Consider the following 19,496-nt stretch of genomic DNA (forward strand, 5'->3'; position numbering starts at 1 on the left):
CTAAGTAGTGTCTGTATTCCCCATGTAGTGTACACTAAGTAGTGTCTGTATTCCCCATGTAGTGTACACTAAGTAGTGCCTGTATTTCCCATGTAGTGTACACTAAGTCGTGTCTGTATTCCCCATGTAGTGTACACTAAGTAGTGCCTGTATTCCCCATGTAGTGTACACTAAGTAGTGTCTGTATTCCCCATGTAGTGTACACTAAGTAGTGTCTGTATTCCCATGTAGTGTACACTAAGTAGTGCCTGTATTTCCCATGTAGTGTACACTAAGTCGTGTCTGTATTCCCCATGTAGTGTACACTAAGTAGTGCCTGTATTCCCCATGTAGTGTACACTAAGTAGTGTCTGTATTCCCCATGTAGTATACACTAAGTAGTGTCTGTATTCCCCATGTAGTGTACACTAAGTAGTGTAGTGTAGAGAAGAGTGTGTGATTCCAGATGTGCCTCTGGTGTTGTTGACAAGCAGTCTGATCTGTGTTTCCCTGCAGCCCTCAGTCAGATCATGCTGTTTGTAGATGGGATGAACGGGGTGATCAACCACACTGAGACGGTTCAATGGCTTTACACCCTGAGCGGCAGCCTGGTGAGTATTATGACTGGACATGGACCGTAGAGACATGACCGCAGATGGCCACACACACACACACACACACACACACACACACACACACACACACACACACACACACACACACACACACACAGACACAGACACACACACAGACACACACACAGACACACACACACAAACACACAGACACACACACACACACACACACACACACACACACGACACAGACACAGACACACACACAGACAACACACACACACACACAGAACACACACACACACACACACAGACACACACACACACAGACACAGACACACACACAGACACAGACACAGACACACACAGACACAGACACACACACAGACACACACACACACAGACACACACACACCCACACACACACCACACACACACCACACACACACCAGACACAGACACAGACACACACACACACACACACACACACACACACACACAGACACAGACACAGACACACACACAGACACACACCAAGACCATTCATTGCCTCTGAATCATACGCAGCGCGTGGGTTTCAAGTTTGGGGAAACTAATTTTCACCATAAAAATTCACCTTTTTAATAATAAAGCATTCAAAGCATCATCACATTTGCTGACTCATATAAGATAGCCTCCTATTCCTAATGTGATGATTAGATTGGATAGTCATAATTTAGGCTAATTATGGAACTCAATCACTGTTAACAAAAACGACCGTTCAGTGCATGGCTGAGCGAATATAGCGGGAAAATGTGGCTTTTTATAAACACATTTTAATTATTCTACACGTTATATTACTGGAGACATTAGCATCACCTTTTTATATGACTAATGACAGGGCAGCCTACTCCGCTGCCACTGACAAACAGACCAATAAAAACTACGTTGTCCATTATTGGCCTACGAGAAGGGGAGACCAATTAAATAGGGGGGGCCGCCTTTTTTGTTTGAGCAAAAAAAGATATGTGAAAAGGCCCTGATTTGGACACGATCATAAACCAACACTGGGCCCAATACTAACTGAAAAGCGCATGCAGAACCTGTTGCATGTAATGTTGGGGTCAATTCCATTATAATTCCAGGCAACTTCAGAAAGTAAACCAAATTCCAATTCCACATTTTCCTCATTTGAAAAGAATTGGAACTTCCTGTGTACTTCCTGAATGTGACTGGAATTTAAAAGGAATTGACCCCAACCCTGGTTGCATTGTACGGTATCATGTCAATAAGAGACTAGCACACTAGTGTCTCAGGGAAGGATTTGGCCCAGTAAGGGTTTGTAAATCAAACGGTTTCTTGCAGCTGCTGTAGCTCTGATTTCCACATCTCCTTTTAACAGGGAAGTGAGAGCAGCCGATGAGATGTGAGATATGACAGGGTGTGAAACTAGAATATGGTCAGGAAAAAGTATTGTTGTGCAAGACACTACTGTAGAGAAGATGTTCAAGACACTGTACTGATGGAGAAGATGTTCAAGACCCTGTACTGATGGAGAAGAGGTTCAAGACCCTGTACTGATGGAGAAGAGGTTCAAGACACTGTACTGTAGTGAAGAGGTTCAAGACACTGTACTGTAGAGAAGATGTTCAAGACACTGTACTGTAGAGAAGATGTTCAAGACCCTGTACTGTAGAGAAGATGTTCAAGACCCTGTACTTTAGTGATGATAAGATGTTCAAGACACTGTACTGTAGAGAAGATGTTCAAGGCACTGTACTGTAGTTATAGAGAAGATGTTCAAGACACTGTACTGTAGAGATGATGTTCAAGACACTGTACTGTAGAGAAGATGTTCAAGACCCTGTACTGTAGTGAGAAGATGTTCAAGACCCTGTACTTTAGTGATAGATAAGATGTTCAAGACACTGTACTGTAGTGATGGAGAAGATGTTCAAGGCACTGTACTTTAGTGATGGAGAAGATGTTCAAGACACTGTACTTTAGTGATAGATAAGATGTTCAAGACACTGTACTGTAGTGATGAGAAGATGTTCAAGGCACTGTACTGTAGTGATGGAGAAGATGTTCAAGACCCTGTACTGTACTGTAGAGAAGATGTTCAAGGCACTGTACTGTATGTGAGAAGATGTTCAAGACCCTGTACTGTACTGTAGAGAAGATGTTCAAGCTAAGGCACTGTACTGTACTACAGGGTTTCCCAAACTCGGTCCTGGGGCCCCCTGTGTGTTCACGTTTAGTTTTCTAGCTTGATGATGAGTTGGTTATTTGAATCAGTGCTAGGGCAAAAACCAAAACGTTGCCCGAAGGGGGGCCCAAGGACCAGGTTTAGGAAACCCTGCTGTACTATCAAAGGGGGGCCCAAGGACCAGGTTTAGGAAACCCTGCTGTGCTATCAAAGGGGGGCCCAAGGACCAGGTTTAGGAAACCCTGCTGTGCTATCAAAGGGGGGCCCAAGGACCAGGTTTAGGAAACCCTGCTGTACTATCAAAGGGGGGCCCAAGGACCAGGTTTAGGAAACCCTGCTGTGCTATCAAAGGGGGGCCCAAGGACCAGGTTTAGGAAACCCTGCTGTGCTATCAAAGGGGGGCCCAAGGACCAGGTTTAGGAAACCCTGCTGTGCTATCAAAAGGGGGGCCCAAGGACCAGGTTTAGGAAACCCTGCTGTGCTATCAAAGGGGGGCCCAAGGACCAGGTTTAGGAAACCCTGCTGTGCTATCAAAGGGGGGCCCAAGGACCAGGTTTAGGAAACCCTGCTGTACTATCAAAGGGGGGCCCAAGGACCAGGTTTAGGAAACCCTGCTGTGCTATCAAAGGGGGGCCCAAGGACCAGGTTTAGGAAACCCTGCTGTGCTATCTGTAAATCCAGTTACTTTGAGGAACAGTCAGTTATTCATCTCCATTTATTGGAATTAAATGTAGATACTTTGAAAACTCTGCAGGAATCTTATTTCACTTTAGTAAAACAGAGTGTCTTTGCTCTGGGTTCAATGGGATGTGGTTTATTTGAGGTGTAATATCGCTACCTTGTGGAGATAATGTCTAACTGACTATCTATCTCAATATCTCTCTCTCTCCCCTCCTCTCTCTGCTCTCTCTCCCGCCTCTCCTGCTCTCTCCCCCGCCTCTCTCATCCTCTCCCCCCCCTCTCTCTCTGCCCTCTCTCTCCTCTCTCTCTCTCCTCCTCTCTCCCTCTCTCTCTCCCCTCTCTCTCTCTCTCCTCTCTCTCCTCCCTCTCCTCTCTCTCCCTCTCTCTCCCCTCCTCTCTCTCCTCTCTCTCTCTCCCTCTCCTCTCTCTCCTCTCTCTCTCTCTCTCCTCCCTCCTCCTCTCTCCCCTCCCTCCCTCCTCTCTCTCTCTCCCTCCTCCTCTCCCCTCCTCTCTCTCCTGCTCTCTCTCTCCCTCCTCTCTCTCTCTCTCTCTGCTCTCTCCTCCTCTCTCCCCTCCCTCTCTCTCTCTCCTCCCCTCCCTCTCCCCCCAGTCTCGTCTAGTGGTGAAGACAGCTCTGAAGCTCCTGATAGTGTTTGTGGAGTACACAGAGTCCAACAGTCCTCTACTCATCCAGGCTGTCAACACTGTGGATGGCAAAAGAGGTACACACACTCACACGCGCGCGCACACACACTCGCACACATACACACACACACACACACACACACGCACACACACACACACACACATAGTGCTGTTGTATTACACTGCTGAAGGAGCTTTCAAGGAAGCTTTTCACTGCACCATTTATAGCTGCTGTAAACTGTGTACTGATGAATAAACTGGGATTAGAGTGGTCTGGAAGGAGACCGAGGCTCTCAACTGGACTTGGTTACACTGAGTGTGTGAGTAAGTGTGGCAGGTGTGTAACTGTGTGTTTGTGTCTGGCAGGCTTATCTAACTGTGAGTGAGTGTGACAGGCTTATCTAACTGTGAGGGTGGCAGGCTTATCTAACAGTGAGGGTGGCAGGCTTATCTAACAGTGAGGGTGGCAGGCTTATCTAACTGTGAGGGTGGCAGGCTTATCTAACTGTGAGGGTGGCAGGCTTATCTAACTGTGAGGGTGGCAGGCTTATCTAACTGTGAGGGTGGCAGGCTTATCTAACTGTGAGGGTGGCAGGCTTATCTAACTGTGAGGGTGGCAGGCTAACTTGGCAGGCTTATCTAACAGTGAGAGTGGCAGGCTTATCTAACTGTGAGGTGGCAGGCTTATCTAACTGTGAGCTGTGGCAGGCTTATCTAACTGTGAGGGTGGCAGGCTTATCTAACTGTGAGAGTGGCAGGCTTATCTAACTGTGAGTGTGACAGGCTTATCTAACTGTGAGGGTGGCAGGCTTATCTAACTGTGAGGGTGGCAGGCTTATCTAACTGTGAGTGTGGCAGGCTTATCTAACTGTGAGGGTGGCAGGCTTATCTAACTGTGTGTGTGGCAGGCATTATCTAACTGTGTGTGGCAGGCTTATCTAACTGTGAGTGGCTGGCTTATCTAACTGTGAGGGGTGGCAGGCTTATCTAACAGTGAGGGTGGCAGGCTTATCTAACAGTGAGGGTGGCAGGCTTATCTAACAGTGAGGGTGGCAGGCTTATCTAACAGTGAGGGTGGCAGGGCTTATCTAACAGTGAGGGTGGTCTGCATGGCCATCTAACAGTGAGGTTGGCAGGCTTATCTAACTGTGAGGGTGGCAGGCTTATCTAACTGTGAGGGTGGCTGGCTTATCTCTCTGTGTGTGTGTGTGTGTGTAAGTGTGTGTGTGTGTGTAAGTGTGTGTGGCTGTTTAGTGTGTGTGTGGTGTGTGTGTGTGTGTGTGTGTGTGTGTGTAAATTACTAATCTAACTCTCTGTATGTGTAGGTGTGAAGCCGTGGACATACCTGACAGAGATCTTGGAGGAGAAGAATGGATCAGACACTGAGCTGTTAATCTTAACCATGAACCTCATCAACAAGGTTTGTTAGGTTGAGCTGTTCACCTTAACCATGAACACGGTTAGGAAGCCTCCTTAGGGTCCTAGTGAATTGTATAAATGCATGGTTAGAAGGCTCGTTAGGGTCTAGTTGAACTGTTCACCTAACCACGAACACGGAGCTAGGAAGCCTCCTTAGGGTCCTAGTGAACTGTTCACCTTAACCATGAACACGATTAGAAGTCTCCTTAGGTCCTAGTGAACTGTTCACCTTAACCATGAACACGGTTAGAAGCTCCTTAGGGTCCTAGTGAACTGTTCACCTTAACCATGAACACGGTTAGGAAGCCTCCTTAGGGTCCTATGTGAAATTGTATTGCGTTAGTTAGAAGGTGCTTTAAAGGTCTAGTTGCACTGAATAAAGTAATAACCACCAAATAATGTAGTTAAATCTAATTGTATGTACATGAGGGATCTCTCTGTCTCTGTGTTTTTCTCTCTCTCTCTCTCTCTCTCTCTGCTCTCTCTCTGTCTCTCTCTGTCTCTCTCTCTGTCTCTCTGTCTCTCTCTCTGTCTCTCTCTCTTCTCTCTGCTCTCTCTCTCTGTCTCTCTCTCTCTCTCTCTGCTCTCTCTCTCTGTCTCTCTCTGTCTCTCTCTCTGTTTTTCTCTCTGTCTCTCTCTCTCTCTCTCTCTCTCTCTCTCTCTCTCTCTCTCTCTCTCTCTCTCTCTCTCTCTCTCTCTCTCTGTCTCTGTCTCTGTCTCTGTCTCTGTCTCTGCTCTCTCTCTCTGTGTGTGAACCCAGACCCTGTCTGACTGTTTGATTAACTCTGTCTGAACCCAGACGCTGTGATTGATTGAGACTGATTGGTTGATTAACTCTGTCTGAACCCAGACGCTGTCTGATTGGTTGATTAACTCTGTCTGAACCCAGACGCTGTCGGCCCTCCCGGACCAGGACTCGTTCTATGACGTGACCGATTGTCTGGAACAGCAGGGGATGGAACACATTATACAGAAACACATGAGCAGCAAGGTCACTGAGCCAGACCTGAAACAACAGTTCACCATATATGAGGTAACACACACAGAGATACTCTCACACACACCTCCTCTCCCTCCTCCAGCCCTCTCTCCCTCCTCCAGCCCTCTCTCTCTCCTCCAGCCCTCTCTCTCTCCTCCAGCCCTCTCTCCCTCCTCCAGCCTTCTCTCCCTCCTCCAGCCTCTCTCCCTCCTCCAGCCCTCTCTCCCTCCTCCAGCCCCCTCTCCCTCCTCCAGCCCCCTCTCCCTCCTCCAGCCCCCTCTCCCTCCTCCAGCCCTCTCTCCTCCTCCAGCCCTCTCTCCCTCCTCCAGCCCTCTCTCCCTCCTCCAGCCTCTCTCCCTCCTCCAGCCCTCTCTCCCTCCTCCAGCCCTCTCTCCCTCCTCCAGCCCTCTCTCCCTCCTCCAGCCCTCTCTCCCTCCTCCAGCCCCTCTCTCTCTCCTCCAGCCCCTCTCTCCTCCTCCAGCCCCTCTCTCCTCTCCTCCAGCCCTCTCTCCCTCCTCCAGCCCCTCCTCTCCCTCCTCCAGCCCTCTCTCCCTCCTCCAGCCCTCTCTCCTCCTCCAGCCCTCTCTCCCTCCTCCAGCCCTCTCTCCCTCCTCCAGCCCTCTCTCCCTCCTCCAGCCCTCTCTCCCTCCTCCAGCCCTCTCTCCCTCCTCCAGCCCTCTCTCCCTCCTCCAGCCCTCTCTCCCTCCTCCAGCCCTCTCTCCCTCCTCCAGCCCTCTCTCCCTCCTCCAGCCCTCTCTCCCTCCTCCAGCCCTCTCTCCCTCCTCCAGCCCCCCCTCCTCCAGCCCTCTCCTCCTCCAGCCCTCTCTCCCTCCTCCAGCCCCTCTCTCCTCCTCCAGCCCCTCTCTCCCTCCTCCAGCCCCCCTCTCCCTCCTCCAGCCCTCTCTCCCTCCTCCAGCCCCTCTCCTCCCAGCCTCTCCCTCCTCCAGCCCTCTCTCCCTCCTCCAGCCCTCTCTCCCTCCTCCAGCCCCTCTCTCTCCTCCAGCCCTCTCTCCCTCCTCCAGCCCTCTCTCCTTCCTCCAGCCCTCTCTCTCCCTCCTCCAGCCCTCTCTCCTCCTCCAGCCCTCTCTCCCTCCTCCAGCCCTCTCTCCCTCCTCCAGCCCCTCTCTCCCTCCTCCAGCCTCTCTCCTCCTCCAGCCCCTCTCCTTCCTCCAGCCCTCTCTCCCTCCTCCAGCCCTCTCCCTCCTCCAGCCCTCTCTCCCTCCTCCAGCCCTCTCTCCCTCCTCCAGCCTCTCTCCCTCCTCCAGCCCCCTCTCCCTCCTCCTCAGCCCCTCTCCCTCCTCCAGCCCTCTCTCTCTCCTCCAGCCCTCTCTCCTCCTCCAGCCCTCTCTCCCTCCTCCAGCCCCCTCTCCCTCCTCCAGCCCTCTCTCCTCCTTCCTCTTTACTAACCGTAGTTTCCTCCTGTATAGAGGGCTCTGAGGCAGGAGGACGGAGAGTTGGAGGCTGCTCCTCACATCAGGAAGGAGAGGAGGAAGGTGACAGCCGGCGAACAGGAGGGCAGGAGGCACAGGAGATCCTCAGCTCAGAACCTCCCCGACATCCTCTCCTCCTCCCCTACCACATCCAACGCTATCTCTCTATCCACCTCCTCCTCCACTTCTCTCTCCCCTACCACCTCCTCTCCTTTCTCTCCCTCCTCCACTCTCTCCCCTTCCACCTCCTCTCCTTTCTCCCCCTCCTCCTCCTCTCCCTCCAACAGCCCTACAGCAGGGCTGAGTAGGACCACCTCCCCACTCCCCCTCCTCCTCCCGTAGCGCCTCACCCCTCTCCCCCACCTCCAGCCCATCAGACTCTGGTTCTCAGAGGTCCTCTCCTCTACCGCCCCCTGGGGCGACCAACGGTACTGCAGCCTCCCCGTCTCCCTCTCCCACCGAACAGGAGCCCAAGACGACCTCCAACCTGTAAGTATTGTGGAATACAGGCCAACAGACCTGTGTTTTTGTGTGTCTCCTTGTGTGTGTCTCTGTGTGTGTCTCCTTGTGTGTGTCTCTGTTTGCGTCTCTGTGTGTGTCTCTGTGTGCGTCTCTGTGTGCGTCTCTGTGTGCCAGCGTGTGTTTCTGCCTGTGCATGGGCTTGACATAGTTCACTGCTAATGCCTCTAGCCAGTCCACCTACAAGCCAATTGCAATCCAGTGTAATTTAGATTTCAGAAAATATCCTGAAATATCCTGTTTATTTGCATGTGCTCCATGTGTTTTTAGATGGCAGTGTGGCTGTCCTTCCTCTAGGAGGCAGTATAGTTATGGAGCAACAGGCCAAAGGCAGCTGATTGTCTCTCACCAGTGTTACCTACCCTGTGGTTCTGACTACCACAGTAAAGACAGTCTTCCTCCTCCTCAGTCCGCTCCAGTCACTCTGTGGTTCTGATTACCACAGTAAAGACAGTCTTCCTCCTCCTCAGTCCGCTCCAGTCACCCTGTGGTTCTGATTACCACAGTAAAGACAGTCTTCCTCCTCTCAGTCCGCTCCAGTCACTCTGTGGTTCTGACTACCACAGTAAAGACAGTCTTCCTCCTCCTCAGTCCGGCTTCCAGTCACTCTGTGGTTCTGACTACCACAGTAAAGACAGTCTTCCTCCTCCTCAGTCCGCTCCAGTCACTCTGTGGTTCTGACTACCACAGTAAAGACAGTCTTCCTCCTCCTCAGTCCGCTCCAGTCACTCTGTGGTTCTGATTACCACAGTAAAGACAGTCTTCCTCCTCCTCAGTCCGCTCCCAGTCACTCTGTGGTTCTGACTACCACAGTAAAGACAGTCTTCCTCCTCCTCAGTCCGCTCCAGTCACTCTGTGGTTCTGATTACCACAGTAAAGACAGTCTTCCTCCTCCTCAGTCTCGCTCCAGTCACTCTGTGGTTCTGATTACCACAGTAAAGACAGTCTTCCTCCTCCTCAGTCCGCTCCAGTCACTCTGTGGTTCTGACTACCACAGTAAAGACAGTCTTCCTCCTCCTCAGTCCGCTCCAGTCACTCTGTGGTTCTGATTACCACAGTAAAGACAGTCTTCCTCCTCCTCAGTCCGCTCCAGTCACCCTGTGGTTCTGATTACCACAGTAAAGACAGTCTTCCTCCTCCTCAGTCCGCTCCAGTCACCCCTGTGGTTCTGATTACCACAGTAAAGACAGTCTTCCTCCTCCTCAGTCCGCTCCAGTCACCCTGTGGTTCTGATTACCACAGTAAAGACAGTCTTCCTCCTCCTCAGTCCGCTCCAGTCACCCTGTGGTTCTGATTACCACAGTAAAGACAGTCTTCCTCCTCCTCAGTCCGCTCCAGTCACCCTGTGGTTCTGATTACCACAGTAAAGACAGTCTTCCTCCTCCTCAGTCCGCTCCAGTCACTCTGTGGTTCTGATTACCACAGTAAAGACAGTCTTCCTCCTCCTCAGTCCGCTCCAGTCACTCTGTGGTTCTGACTACCACAGTAAAGACAGTCTTCCTCCTCCTCAGTCTGCTCCAGTCACTCTGTGGTTCTGATTACCACAGTAAAGACAGTCTTCCTCCTCCTCAGTCCGCTCCAGTCACTCTGTGGTTCTGACTACCACAGTAAAGACAGTCTTCCTCCTCCTCAGTCCGCTCCAGTCACTCTGTGGTTCTGACTACCACAGTAAAGACAGTCTTCCTCCTCCTCAGTCCGCTCCAGTCACTCTGTGGTTCTGATTACCACAGTAAAGACAGTCTTCCTCCTCCTCAGTCCGCTCCAGTCACTCTGTGGTTCTGACTACCACAGTAAAGACAGTCTTCCTCCTCCTCAGTCCGCTCCAGTCACTCTGTGGTTCTGATTACCACAGTAAAGACAGTCTTCCTCCTCCTCAGTCCGCTCCAGTCACTCTGTGGTTCTGACTACCACAGTAAAGACAGTCTTCCTCCTCCTCAGTCCGCTCCAGTCACTCTGTGGTTCTGATTACCACAGTAAAGACAGTCTTCCTCCTCCTCAGTCCGCTCCAGTCACTCTGTGGTTCTGACTACCACAGTAAAGACAGTCTTCCTCCTCCTCAGTCCGCTCCAGTCACTCTGTGGTTCTGACTACCACAGTAAAGACAGTCTTCCTCCTCCTCAGTCCGCTCCAGTCACTCTGTGGTTCTGACTACCACAGTAAAGACAGTCTTCCTCCTCCTCAGTCCGCTCCAGTCACTCTGTGGTTCTGACTACCACAGTAAAGACAGTCTTCCTCCTCCTCAGTCCGCTCCAGTCACTCTGTGGTTCTGACTACCACAGTAAAGACAGTCTTCCTCCTCCTCAGTCCGCTCCAGTCACCCTGTGGTTCTGATTACCACAGTAAAGACAGTCTTCCTCCTCCTCAGTCCGCTCCAGTCACTCTGTGGTTCTGACTACCACAGTAAAGACAGTCTTCCTCCTCCTCAGTCCGCTCCAGTCACTCTGTGGTTCTGATTACCACAGTAAAGACAGTCTTCCTCCTCCTCAGTCCGCTCCAGTCACTCTGTGGTTCTGATTACCACAGTAAAGACAGTCTTCCTCCTCCTCAGTCCGCTCCAGTCACTCTGTGGTTCTGATTACCACAGTAAAGACAGTCTTCCTCCTCCTCAGTCCGCTCCAGTCACTCTGTGGTTCTGACTACCACAGTAAAGACAGTCTTCCTCCTCCTCAGTCCGCTCCAGTCACTCTGTGGTTCTGACTACCACAGTAAAGACAGTCTTTCTCCTCCTCAGTCCGCTCCAGTCACTCTGTGGTTCTGACTACCACAGTAAAGACAGTCTTCCTCCTCCTCAGTCCGCTCCAGTCACCCTGTGGTTCTGATTACCACAGTAAAGACAGTCTTCCTCCTCCTCAGTCCGCTCCAGTCACTCTGTGGTTCTGACTACCACAGTAAAGACAGTCTTCCTCCTCCTCAGTCCGCTCCAGTCACCCTGTGGTTCTGATTACCACAGTAAAGACAGTCTTCCTCCTCCTCAGTCCGCTCCAGTCACTCTGTGGTTCTGACTACCACAGTAAAGACAGTCTTCCTCCTCCTCAGTCCGCTCCAGTCACTCTGTGGTTCTGACTACCACAGTAAAGACAGTCTTCCTCCTCCTCAGTCCGCTCCAGTCACTCTGTGGTTCTGATTACCACAGTAAAGACAGTCTTCCTCCTCCTCAGTCCGCTCCAGTCACTCTGTGGTTCTGATTACCACAGTAAAGACAGTCTTCCTCCTCCTCAGTCCGCTCCAGTCACTCTGTGGTTCTGATTACCACAGTAAAGACAGTCTTCTCTCCTCCTCAGTCCGCTCCAGTCACTCTGTGGTTCTGACTACCACAGTAAAGACAGTCTTCCTCCTCCTCAGTCCGCTCCAGTCACTCTGTGGTTCTGACTACCACAGTAAAGACAGTCTTCCTCCTCCTCAGTCCGCTCCAGTCACTCTGTGGTTCTGATTACCACAGTAAAGACAGTCTTCCTCCTCCTCAGTCCGCTCCAGTCACTCTGTGGTTCTGACTACCACAGTAAAGACAGTCTTCCTCCTCCTCAGTCCGCTCCAGTCACTCTGTGGTTCTGACTACCACAGTAAAGACAGTCTTCCTCCTCCTCAGTCCGCTCCAGTCACTCTGTGGTTCTGACTACCACAGTAAAGACAGTCTTCCTCCTCCTCAGTCCCTCCAGTCACTCTGTGGTTCTGATTACCACAGTAAAGACAGTCTTCCTCCTCCTCAGTCCGCTTCCAGTCACTCTGTGGTTCTGATTACCACAGTAAAGACAGTCTTTCTCCTCCTCAGTCCGCTCCAGTCACTCTGTGGTTCTGATTACCACAGTAAAGACAGTCTTCCTCCTCCTCAGTCCGCTCCAGTCACTCTGTGGTTCTGATTACCACAGTAAAGACAGTCTTCCTCCTCCTCAGTCCGCTCCAGTCACTCTGTGGTTCTGATTACCACAGCACAGGGGGGCAGGAGGCTCCTGACAGACACAATGTGGACCCAGCTAGATGTACTGTAATCAGCTAGTCCCCCCGTGTGTGTGTGTGTGTGTGTGTGTGTGTGTGTGTGTGTGTGTGTGCAGCGAAACCGTGTGAATTGTCCCATTTAGTTCCCCAGCTAATCGTCATTAGAGACGATGGTTGATAAACTGCAGGCCGTGCACCAGCATGTTGATAGGTGGACCTGCATACCTTCACTTGTGCTTTATGTATGCCTGTGTTGTTGCTGTAGTGGGCTGATTGGGTGAATGTGCTTCATGCTCTGTTATGTGCAGATAAATGAACTGCTTTATTCAGCTGATGTTTGTTCGGTGAAATTAGAGAACGTGTTCTTCACTGTCCAACTCTGTACATTTCCATACTTAAGCAATAAACTCTTTGGAATCAGGAGCGTAATCAAGAAGTTGTCTTTTTCTAAATAGTTCTCTCTTTTAGCTTCTCCATTGTGCATGGTCTATCTATGTTCTGTTTCTCGGTTGGGGGTTTGAGGGTTGCTGCTATTCTCTGTCTGTCTGTCTGTCTGTCTGTCTGTCCTCTAGTCTGCTGTCTGTCTGTCTGTCTGTCCTCTAGTCTGCTGTCTGTCTGTCTGTCTGTCTCTGTCCTCTAGCCTGCTGTCTGTCTGTCTGTCTGTCTCTGTCCTCTAGCCTGCTGTCTGTCTGTCTGTCTGTCTCTGTCCTCTAGCCTGCTGTCTGTCTGTCTCTGTCCTCTAGCCTGCTGTCTGTCTGTCTCTGTCCTCTAGCCTGCTGTCTGTCTGTCTCTGTCCTCTAGCCTGCTGTCTGTCTGTCCTCTAGCCTGCTGTCTGTCTGTCTCTGTCTGTCCTCTAGCCTGCTGTCTGTCTGTCCTCTAGCCTGCTGTCTGTCCTCTAGCCTGCTGTCTGTCCTCTAGCCTGCTGTCTGTCTCTGTCTGTCCTCTAGCCTGCTGTCTGTCTCTGTCTGTCCTCTAGCCTGCTGTCTGTCTCTGTCTGTCCTCTAGCCTGCTGTCTGTCTCTGTCTGTCCTCTAGCCTGCTGTCTGTCTCTGTCTGTCCTCTAGCCTGCTGTCTGTCTGTCTCTGTCCTCTAGCCTGCTGTCTGTCTGTCCTCTAGCCTGCTGTCTGTCTGTCTGTCCTCTAGCCTGCTGTCTGTCTGTCCTCTAGCCTGCTGTCTGTCTCTGTCTGTCTTCTAGCCTGCTGTCTGTCTCTCTGTCCTCTAGCCTGCTGTCTGTCTCTGTCTGTCCTCTAGCCTGCTGTCTGTCTCTGTCTGTCCTCTAGCCTGCTGTCTGTCTCTGTCTGTCCTCTAGCCTGCTGTCTGTCTGTCTCTGTCCTCTAGCCTGCTGTCTGTCTGTCCTCTAGCCTGCTGTCTGTCTCTGTCTGTCCTCTAGCCTGCTGTCTGTCTGTCCTCTAGCCTGCTGTCTGTCTCTGTCTGTCTTCTAGCCTGCTGTCTGTCTCTGTCTGTCCTCTAGCCTGCTGTCTGTCTCTGTCTGTCCTCTAGCCTGCTGTCTGTCTCTGTCTGTTCTCTAGCCTGCTGTCTGTCTCTGTCTGTCCTCTAGCCTGCTGTCTGTCTGTCTCTGTCCTCTAGCCTGCTGTCTGTCTGTCTCTGTCCTCTAGCCTGCTGTCTGTCTCTGTCTGTCCTCTAGCCTGCTGTCTGTCTGTCTCTGTCCTCTAGCCTGCTGTCTGTCTGTCCTCTAGCCTGCTGTCTGTCTCTGTCTGTCCTCTAGCCTGCTGTCTGTCCTCTAGCCTGCTGTCTGTCTCTCTGTCCTATAGCCTGCTGTCTGTCTCTGTCTGTCCTCTAGCCTGCTGTCTGTCTCTGTCTGTCCTCTAGCCTGCTGTCTGTCTGTCTCTGTCTGTCCTCTAGCCTGCTGTCTGTCTCTGTCTGTCCTCTAGCCTGCTGTCTGTCTCTGTCTGTCCTCTAGCCTGCTGTCTGTCTCTGTCTGTCCTCTAGCCTGCTGTCTGTCTCTGTCTGTCCTCTAGCCTGCTGTCTGTCTCTGTCTGTCCTCTAGCCTGCTGTCTGTCTCTGTCTGTTCTCTAGCCTGCTGTCTGTCTCTGTCTGTCCTCTAGCCTGCTGTCTGTCTGTCCTCTAGCCTGCTGTCTGTCTCTGTCTGTCCACTAGCCTGCTGTCTGTCTGTCCTCTAGCCTGCTGTCTGTCTCTGTCTGTCCTCTAGCCTGCTGTCTGTCTCTGTCTGTCCTCTAGCCTGCTGTCTGTCTGTCTCTCCTCTAGCCTGCTGTCTGTCTCTGTCTGTCCTCTAGCCTGCTGTCTGTCTCTGTCTGTCCACTAGCCTGCTGTCTGTCTGTCCACTAGCCTGCTGTCTGTCTCTGTCTGTCCTCTAGCCTGCTGTCTGTCTCTGTCTGTCCTCTAGCCTGCTGTCTGTCTCTGTCTGTCCTCTAGCCTGCTGTCTGTCTGTCTCTGTCCTCTAGCCTGCTGTCTGTCTGTCCTCTAGCCTGCTGTCTGTCTCTGTCTGTCCTCTAGCCTGCTGTCTGTCTGTCCTCTAGCCTGCTGTCTGTCTCTGTCTGTCCTCTAGCCTGCTGTCTGTCTCTGTCTGTCCTCTAGCCTGCTGTCTGTCTCTGTCTGTCCTCTAGCCTGCTGTCTGTCTCTGTCTGTCCTCTAGCCTGCTGTCTGTCTCTGTCTGTCCTCTAGCCTGCTGTCTGTCTCTGTCTGTCCTCTAGCCTGCTGTCTGTCTGTCTCTGTCCTCTAGCCTGCTGTCTGTCTCTGTCTGTCCTCTAGCCTGCTGTCTGTCTCTGTCTGTCCTCTAGCCTGCTGTCTGTCTGTCTCTGTCCTCTAGCCTGCTGTCTGTCTGTCCTCTAGCCTGCTGTCTGTCTCTGTCTGTCCACTAGCCTGCTGTCTGTCTGTCCTCTAGCCTGCTGTCTGTCTCTGTCTGTCCTCTAGCCTGCTGTCTGTCTCTGTCTGTCCTCTAGCCTGCTGTCTGTCTCTGTCTGTTCTCTAGCCTGCTGTCTGTCTCTGTCTGTCTTCTAGCCTGCTGTCTGTCTCTGTCTGACCTCTAGCCTTCTGTCTGTCCTCTAGCCTGCTGTCTGTCTGCCTCCTTTATAATTTGGTGTTAACCCTCTTCTCGGTTGTCTGAAATAAATGGCACCCTATTCCCTATTTAGTGCCCTGGGCCCTGGTCAAAAGTAGTGCACTATATAACAAATAGGGTGCCATCTGATAAGCAGCCGTCATGAAACCCTCTCCTCTCTCTCCCTGGTCTGGTCCTGTCCTGTCCTGACTGTGCCACTAGGGGGCGATCATTCCTCAGTCACCACATGTCCGCCCTGGGGATCAGTAGGAGGTCACGGCTCTTTAACAAGGCTGGTTCCATCTCTGAGGAACCTGCTTCTTCTGCCTCTCCAGCCGCAAGCAGGTCTGACTACACCTCCATCACTTCTCTGGATCTCTCTCTCGCTCTCTCTGGATCTCTCTCTCAATTCAATTTCAATTTCAATTCAATTCAATTTAAGGGCTTTATTGGCATGGGAAACGTGTGTTAACATTGCCAAAGCAAGTGAAGTAGATAGTAAACAAAAGTGAAATAAACAATAAATATTAACAGTAAACATTACACTCAGAAGTTTCAAAAGAATAAAGACATTTCAAATGTCATATGTATATATACAGTGTTGTAACAATGTGCAAATAGTTAAAGTACAAATGGGAAAATAAATCAACATAAATATGGGTTGTATTTACAATGGTGTTTGTTCTTCACTGGTTGCCCTTTTCTTGTGGCAACAGGTCACAAATCTTGCAGCTGTGATGGCACACTGTGGTATTTCACCCAGTAGATAAGGGAGTTTATCAAAATTGGGTTTGTTTTCGAATTCTTTGTGGATCGCTGTAATCTGAGGGAAATATGTGTCTCTAATATGGTCATACATTTGGCAGGAGGTTAGGAAGTGCAGCTCAGTTTCCACCTCATTTTGTGGGCAGTGTGCACATAGCCTGTCTTCTCTTGAGAGCCAGGTCTGCCTACGGCGGCCTTTCTCAATAGCAAGGCTATGGTCACTGAGTCTGTACATAGTCAAAGCTTTCCTTAAGTTTGGGTCAGTCACAGTGGTCAGGTATTCTGCCACTGTGTACTCTCTGTTTAGGGCCAAATAGCATTCTAGTTTGCTCTGTTTTTTTGTTTGTTCTTTCCAATGTGTCAAGTAATTCTCTTTTTGTTTTCTCATGATTTGGTTGGGTCTAATTGTGTTGTTGTTGTTGTTGTTGTTGTTGTTGTTGTTGTTGTTGTTGTCCTGGGGCTATGTGGGGTCTGTTTGTGTTTGTGAACAGAGCCCCAGGACAAGCTTTACTTGGGGACTCTTCTCCAAGTTCATCTCTCTGTAGGTGATGGCTTTGTTATGGAAGGTTTGGGAATCGCTTCCTTTTAAGTGGTTATAGAATTTAACGGCTCTTTTCTGGATTTTGATAATTAGCGGGTATTGGCCTAATTCTGCTCTGCATGCATTATTTGGTGTTTTACGTTGTACACGGTGGATGTTTTTGCAGAATTCTGCATGCAGAGTCTCAATTTGGTGTTTGTCCCATTTTGTGAATTCTTGGTTGGTGAGCGGACCCCAGACCTCAGAACCATAAAGGGCAATGGGTTCTATAACTGATTCAAGTATTTTTAGCCAGATCCTAATTGGTATGTCAAATTTTATGTTCCTTTTGATGGCATAGAAGGCCCTTCTTGCCTTGTCTCTCAGATCGTTCACAGCTTTGTGGAAGTTACCTGTGGCGCTGATGTTTAGGCCGAGGTATGTATAGTTTTTTGTGTGCTCTAGGGCAACGGTGTCTAGATGGAATTTGTATTTGTGGTCCTGGCAACTGGACCTTTTTGGAACACCATTATTTTTTGTCTTACTGAGATTTACTGTCAGGGCCCAGGTCTGACAGAATCTGTGCAGAAGATCTAGGTGCTGCTGTAGGCCCTCCTTGGTCGGTGACAGAAGCACCAGATCATCAGCAAACAGAAGACATTTGACTTCAGATTCTAGTAGGGTGAGGCCGGGTGCTGCAGACTGTTCTAGTGCCCTCGCCAATTCATTGATATATATGTTGAAGAGGGTGGGGGCTTAAACTGCATCCCTGTCTCACCCCACGGCCCTGTGGAAAGAAATGTGTGTGTTTTTTTGCCAATTTTAACCGCACACTTGTTGTTTGTGTACATGGATTTTATAATGTCGTATGTTTTTCCCCCAACCCCACTTTCCATCAATTTGTATAGCAGACCCTCATGCCAAATTGAGTCAAAAGCTTTTTTGAAATCAACAAAGCATGAGAAGACTTTGCCTTTGTTTTGGTTTGTTTGTTTGTCAATTAGGGTGTGCAGGGTGAATACGTGGTCTGTCGTACGGTAATTTGGTAAAAGCCAATTTGACATTTGCTCAGTACATTGTTTTCACTGAGGAAATGAACTAGTCTGCTGTTAATGATAATACAAAGGATTTTCCCAAGGTTGCTGTTGACGCATATCCCACGGTAGTTATTGGGGTCAAATTTGTCTCCACTTTTGTGGATTGGGGTGATCAGTCCTTGGTTCCAAATATTGGGGAAGATGCAAGAGCTAAGGATGATGTTAAAGAGTTTAAGTATAGCTAATTGAAATTTGGGGTCTGTATATTTTATCATTTCATTGAGGGATACCATCAACACCACAGGACTTTTTGGGTTGGAGGGTTTGTATTTTGTCCTGTAGTTCATTCAATGTAATTGGAGAATCCAGTGGGTTCTGGTAGTCTTTAATAGTTGATTCTAAGATTTGCATTTGATCATGTATATTTTTTTGCTGTTTGTTCTCTGTTATAGGGCCAAAAGATTGGAGAAGTGGTTTACCCATACATCTCTGTTTTGGATAGATAGCTCTTCGTGTTGTTGTTTGTTTAGTGTTTTCCAATTTTTCCCAGAAGTGGTTAGAGTCTATGGATTCTTCAATTACATTGAGCTGATTTCTGACATGCTGTTCCTTCTTTTCCGTAGTGTATTTCTGTATTGTTTTAGTGATTCACCATAGTGAAGGCGTAGGCTCAGGTTTTCTGGGTCTCTATGTTTTTGGTTGGATAGGTTTCTCAATTTCTTTCTTAGGTTTTTGCATTCTTCATCAAACCATTTATCACTGTTATTACTTTCTTTGGTTTTCTGTTAGAGATTTTTAGATTTGATAGGGAAGCTGAGAGGTCAAATATACTGTTTAGGTTTTCTACTGCCAAGTTTACACCTTCACTATTACAGTGGAACGTTTTGTCCAGGAAGTTGTCTAGAATGGATTGAATTTGTTGTTTCCTAATTGTTTTTTGGTAGGTTTCAACACTACTTTCCTTCCATCTATAGCATTTCTTAATATTATTCAGTTCCTTTGGCTTTGATGCCTCATGATTGAGTATTGCTCTGTTCAAGTAGACTGTGATTTTGCTGTGGTCTGATAGGGGTGTCAGTGGGCTCTCTCGCTCTCTCTCTCTCTCTCTCTCTCTCTCTCTCTCTCTCTCTCTCTCTCTCTCTCTCTCTCTCTTGCTCTCTCTCTATCTCTCTCTCTATCTCTCTCGCTCTCTCTCTATCTCTCTCGCTCTCTCTGGATCTCTCTCTCGCTCTCTCTGGATCTCTCTCTCGCTCTCTCTGGAGCTCTCTCTGGATCTCTCTCTCGCTCTCTCTGGATCTCTCTCGCTCTCTCTGGATCTCTCTCTCGCTCTCTCTGGATCTCTCTCTCGCTCTCTCTGGATCTCTCTCTCGCTCTCTCTGGATCTCTCTCTCCCTCTCTCTGGATCTCTCGCTCTCTCTGGATCTCTTGCTCTCTCTCTCTGGATTTCTCTCACTCTCTCTCTAGATCTGTCTCTCTGGATCGCTCTCTCTGGTTCTCAATTCAATTCAAAGGGCTTTATTATTTATGGGAAACATATGTTTACATTGCCAAAGCAAATTAAATAGATAATATACAAAAGTGAAATAAATAATAAAAAATGAACAGTAAACATTACACTCACAAAAGTTCCAAAGGAACAGAGACATTTTCAGATGTCATATTATGGCTTTGTACAGGCTATATACAGGGCCTTGCAAAAGTATTCATCCCCCTTGGCGTTTTTTCCTATTTTGTTGCATATCAACCTGTAATTTAAATTGATTTTGATTTTGATTTCATGTAATGGACATACACAAAATAGTCCAAAT

General features: G+C 49.4%; 1 protein-coding gene across 1 annotated transcript in view; it reads left to right on the forward strand.

Moving 5' to 3' along the window:
• Nucleotides 1-8,215: 8,215 nt before the first annotated feature.
• The window catches only part of LOC121548376 (FH1/FH2 domain-containing protein 3-like), a 74,272-nt gene continuing 62,991 nt past the window's right edge, over nucleotides 8,216-19,496 (forward strand). The window contains exons 1-2 of the mRNA XM_045209951.1: nucleotides 8,216-8,385; nucleotides 15,589-15,711. Coding sequence (XP_045065886.1) covers nucleotides 15,614-15,711 — 98 coding nt within the window. The 5' untranslated portion in view covers nucleotides 8,216-8,385; nucleotides 15,589-15,613. The remainder of the gene's footprint in view (nucleotides 8,386-15,588; nucleotides 15,712-19,496) is intronic.

Source organism: Coregonus clupeaformis, chromosome 32, assembly GCF_020615455.1.
Source record: "Coregonus clupeaformis isolate EN_2021a chromosome 32, ASM2061545v1, whole genome shotgun sequence".
Taxonomy (NCBI): domain Eukaryota; kingdom Metazoa; phylum Chordata; class Actinopteri; order Salmoniformes; family Salmonidae; genus Coregonus; species Coregonus clupeaformis.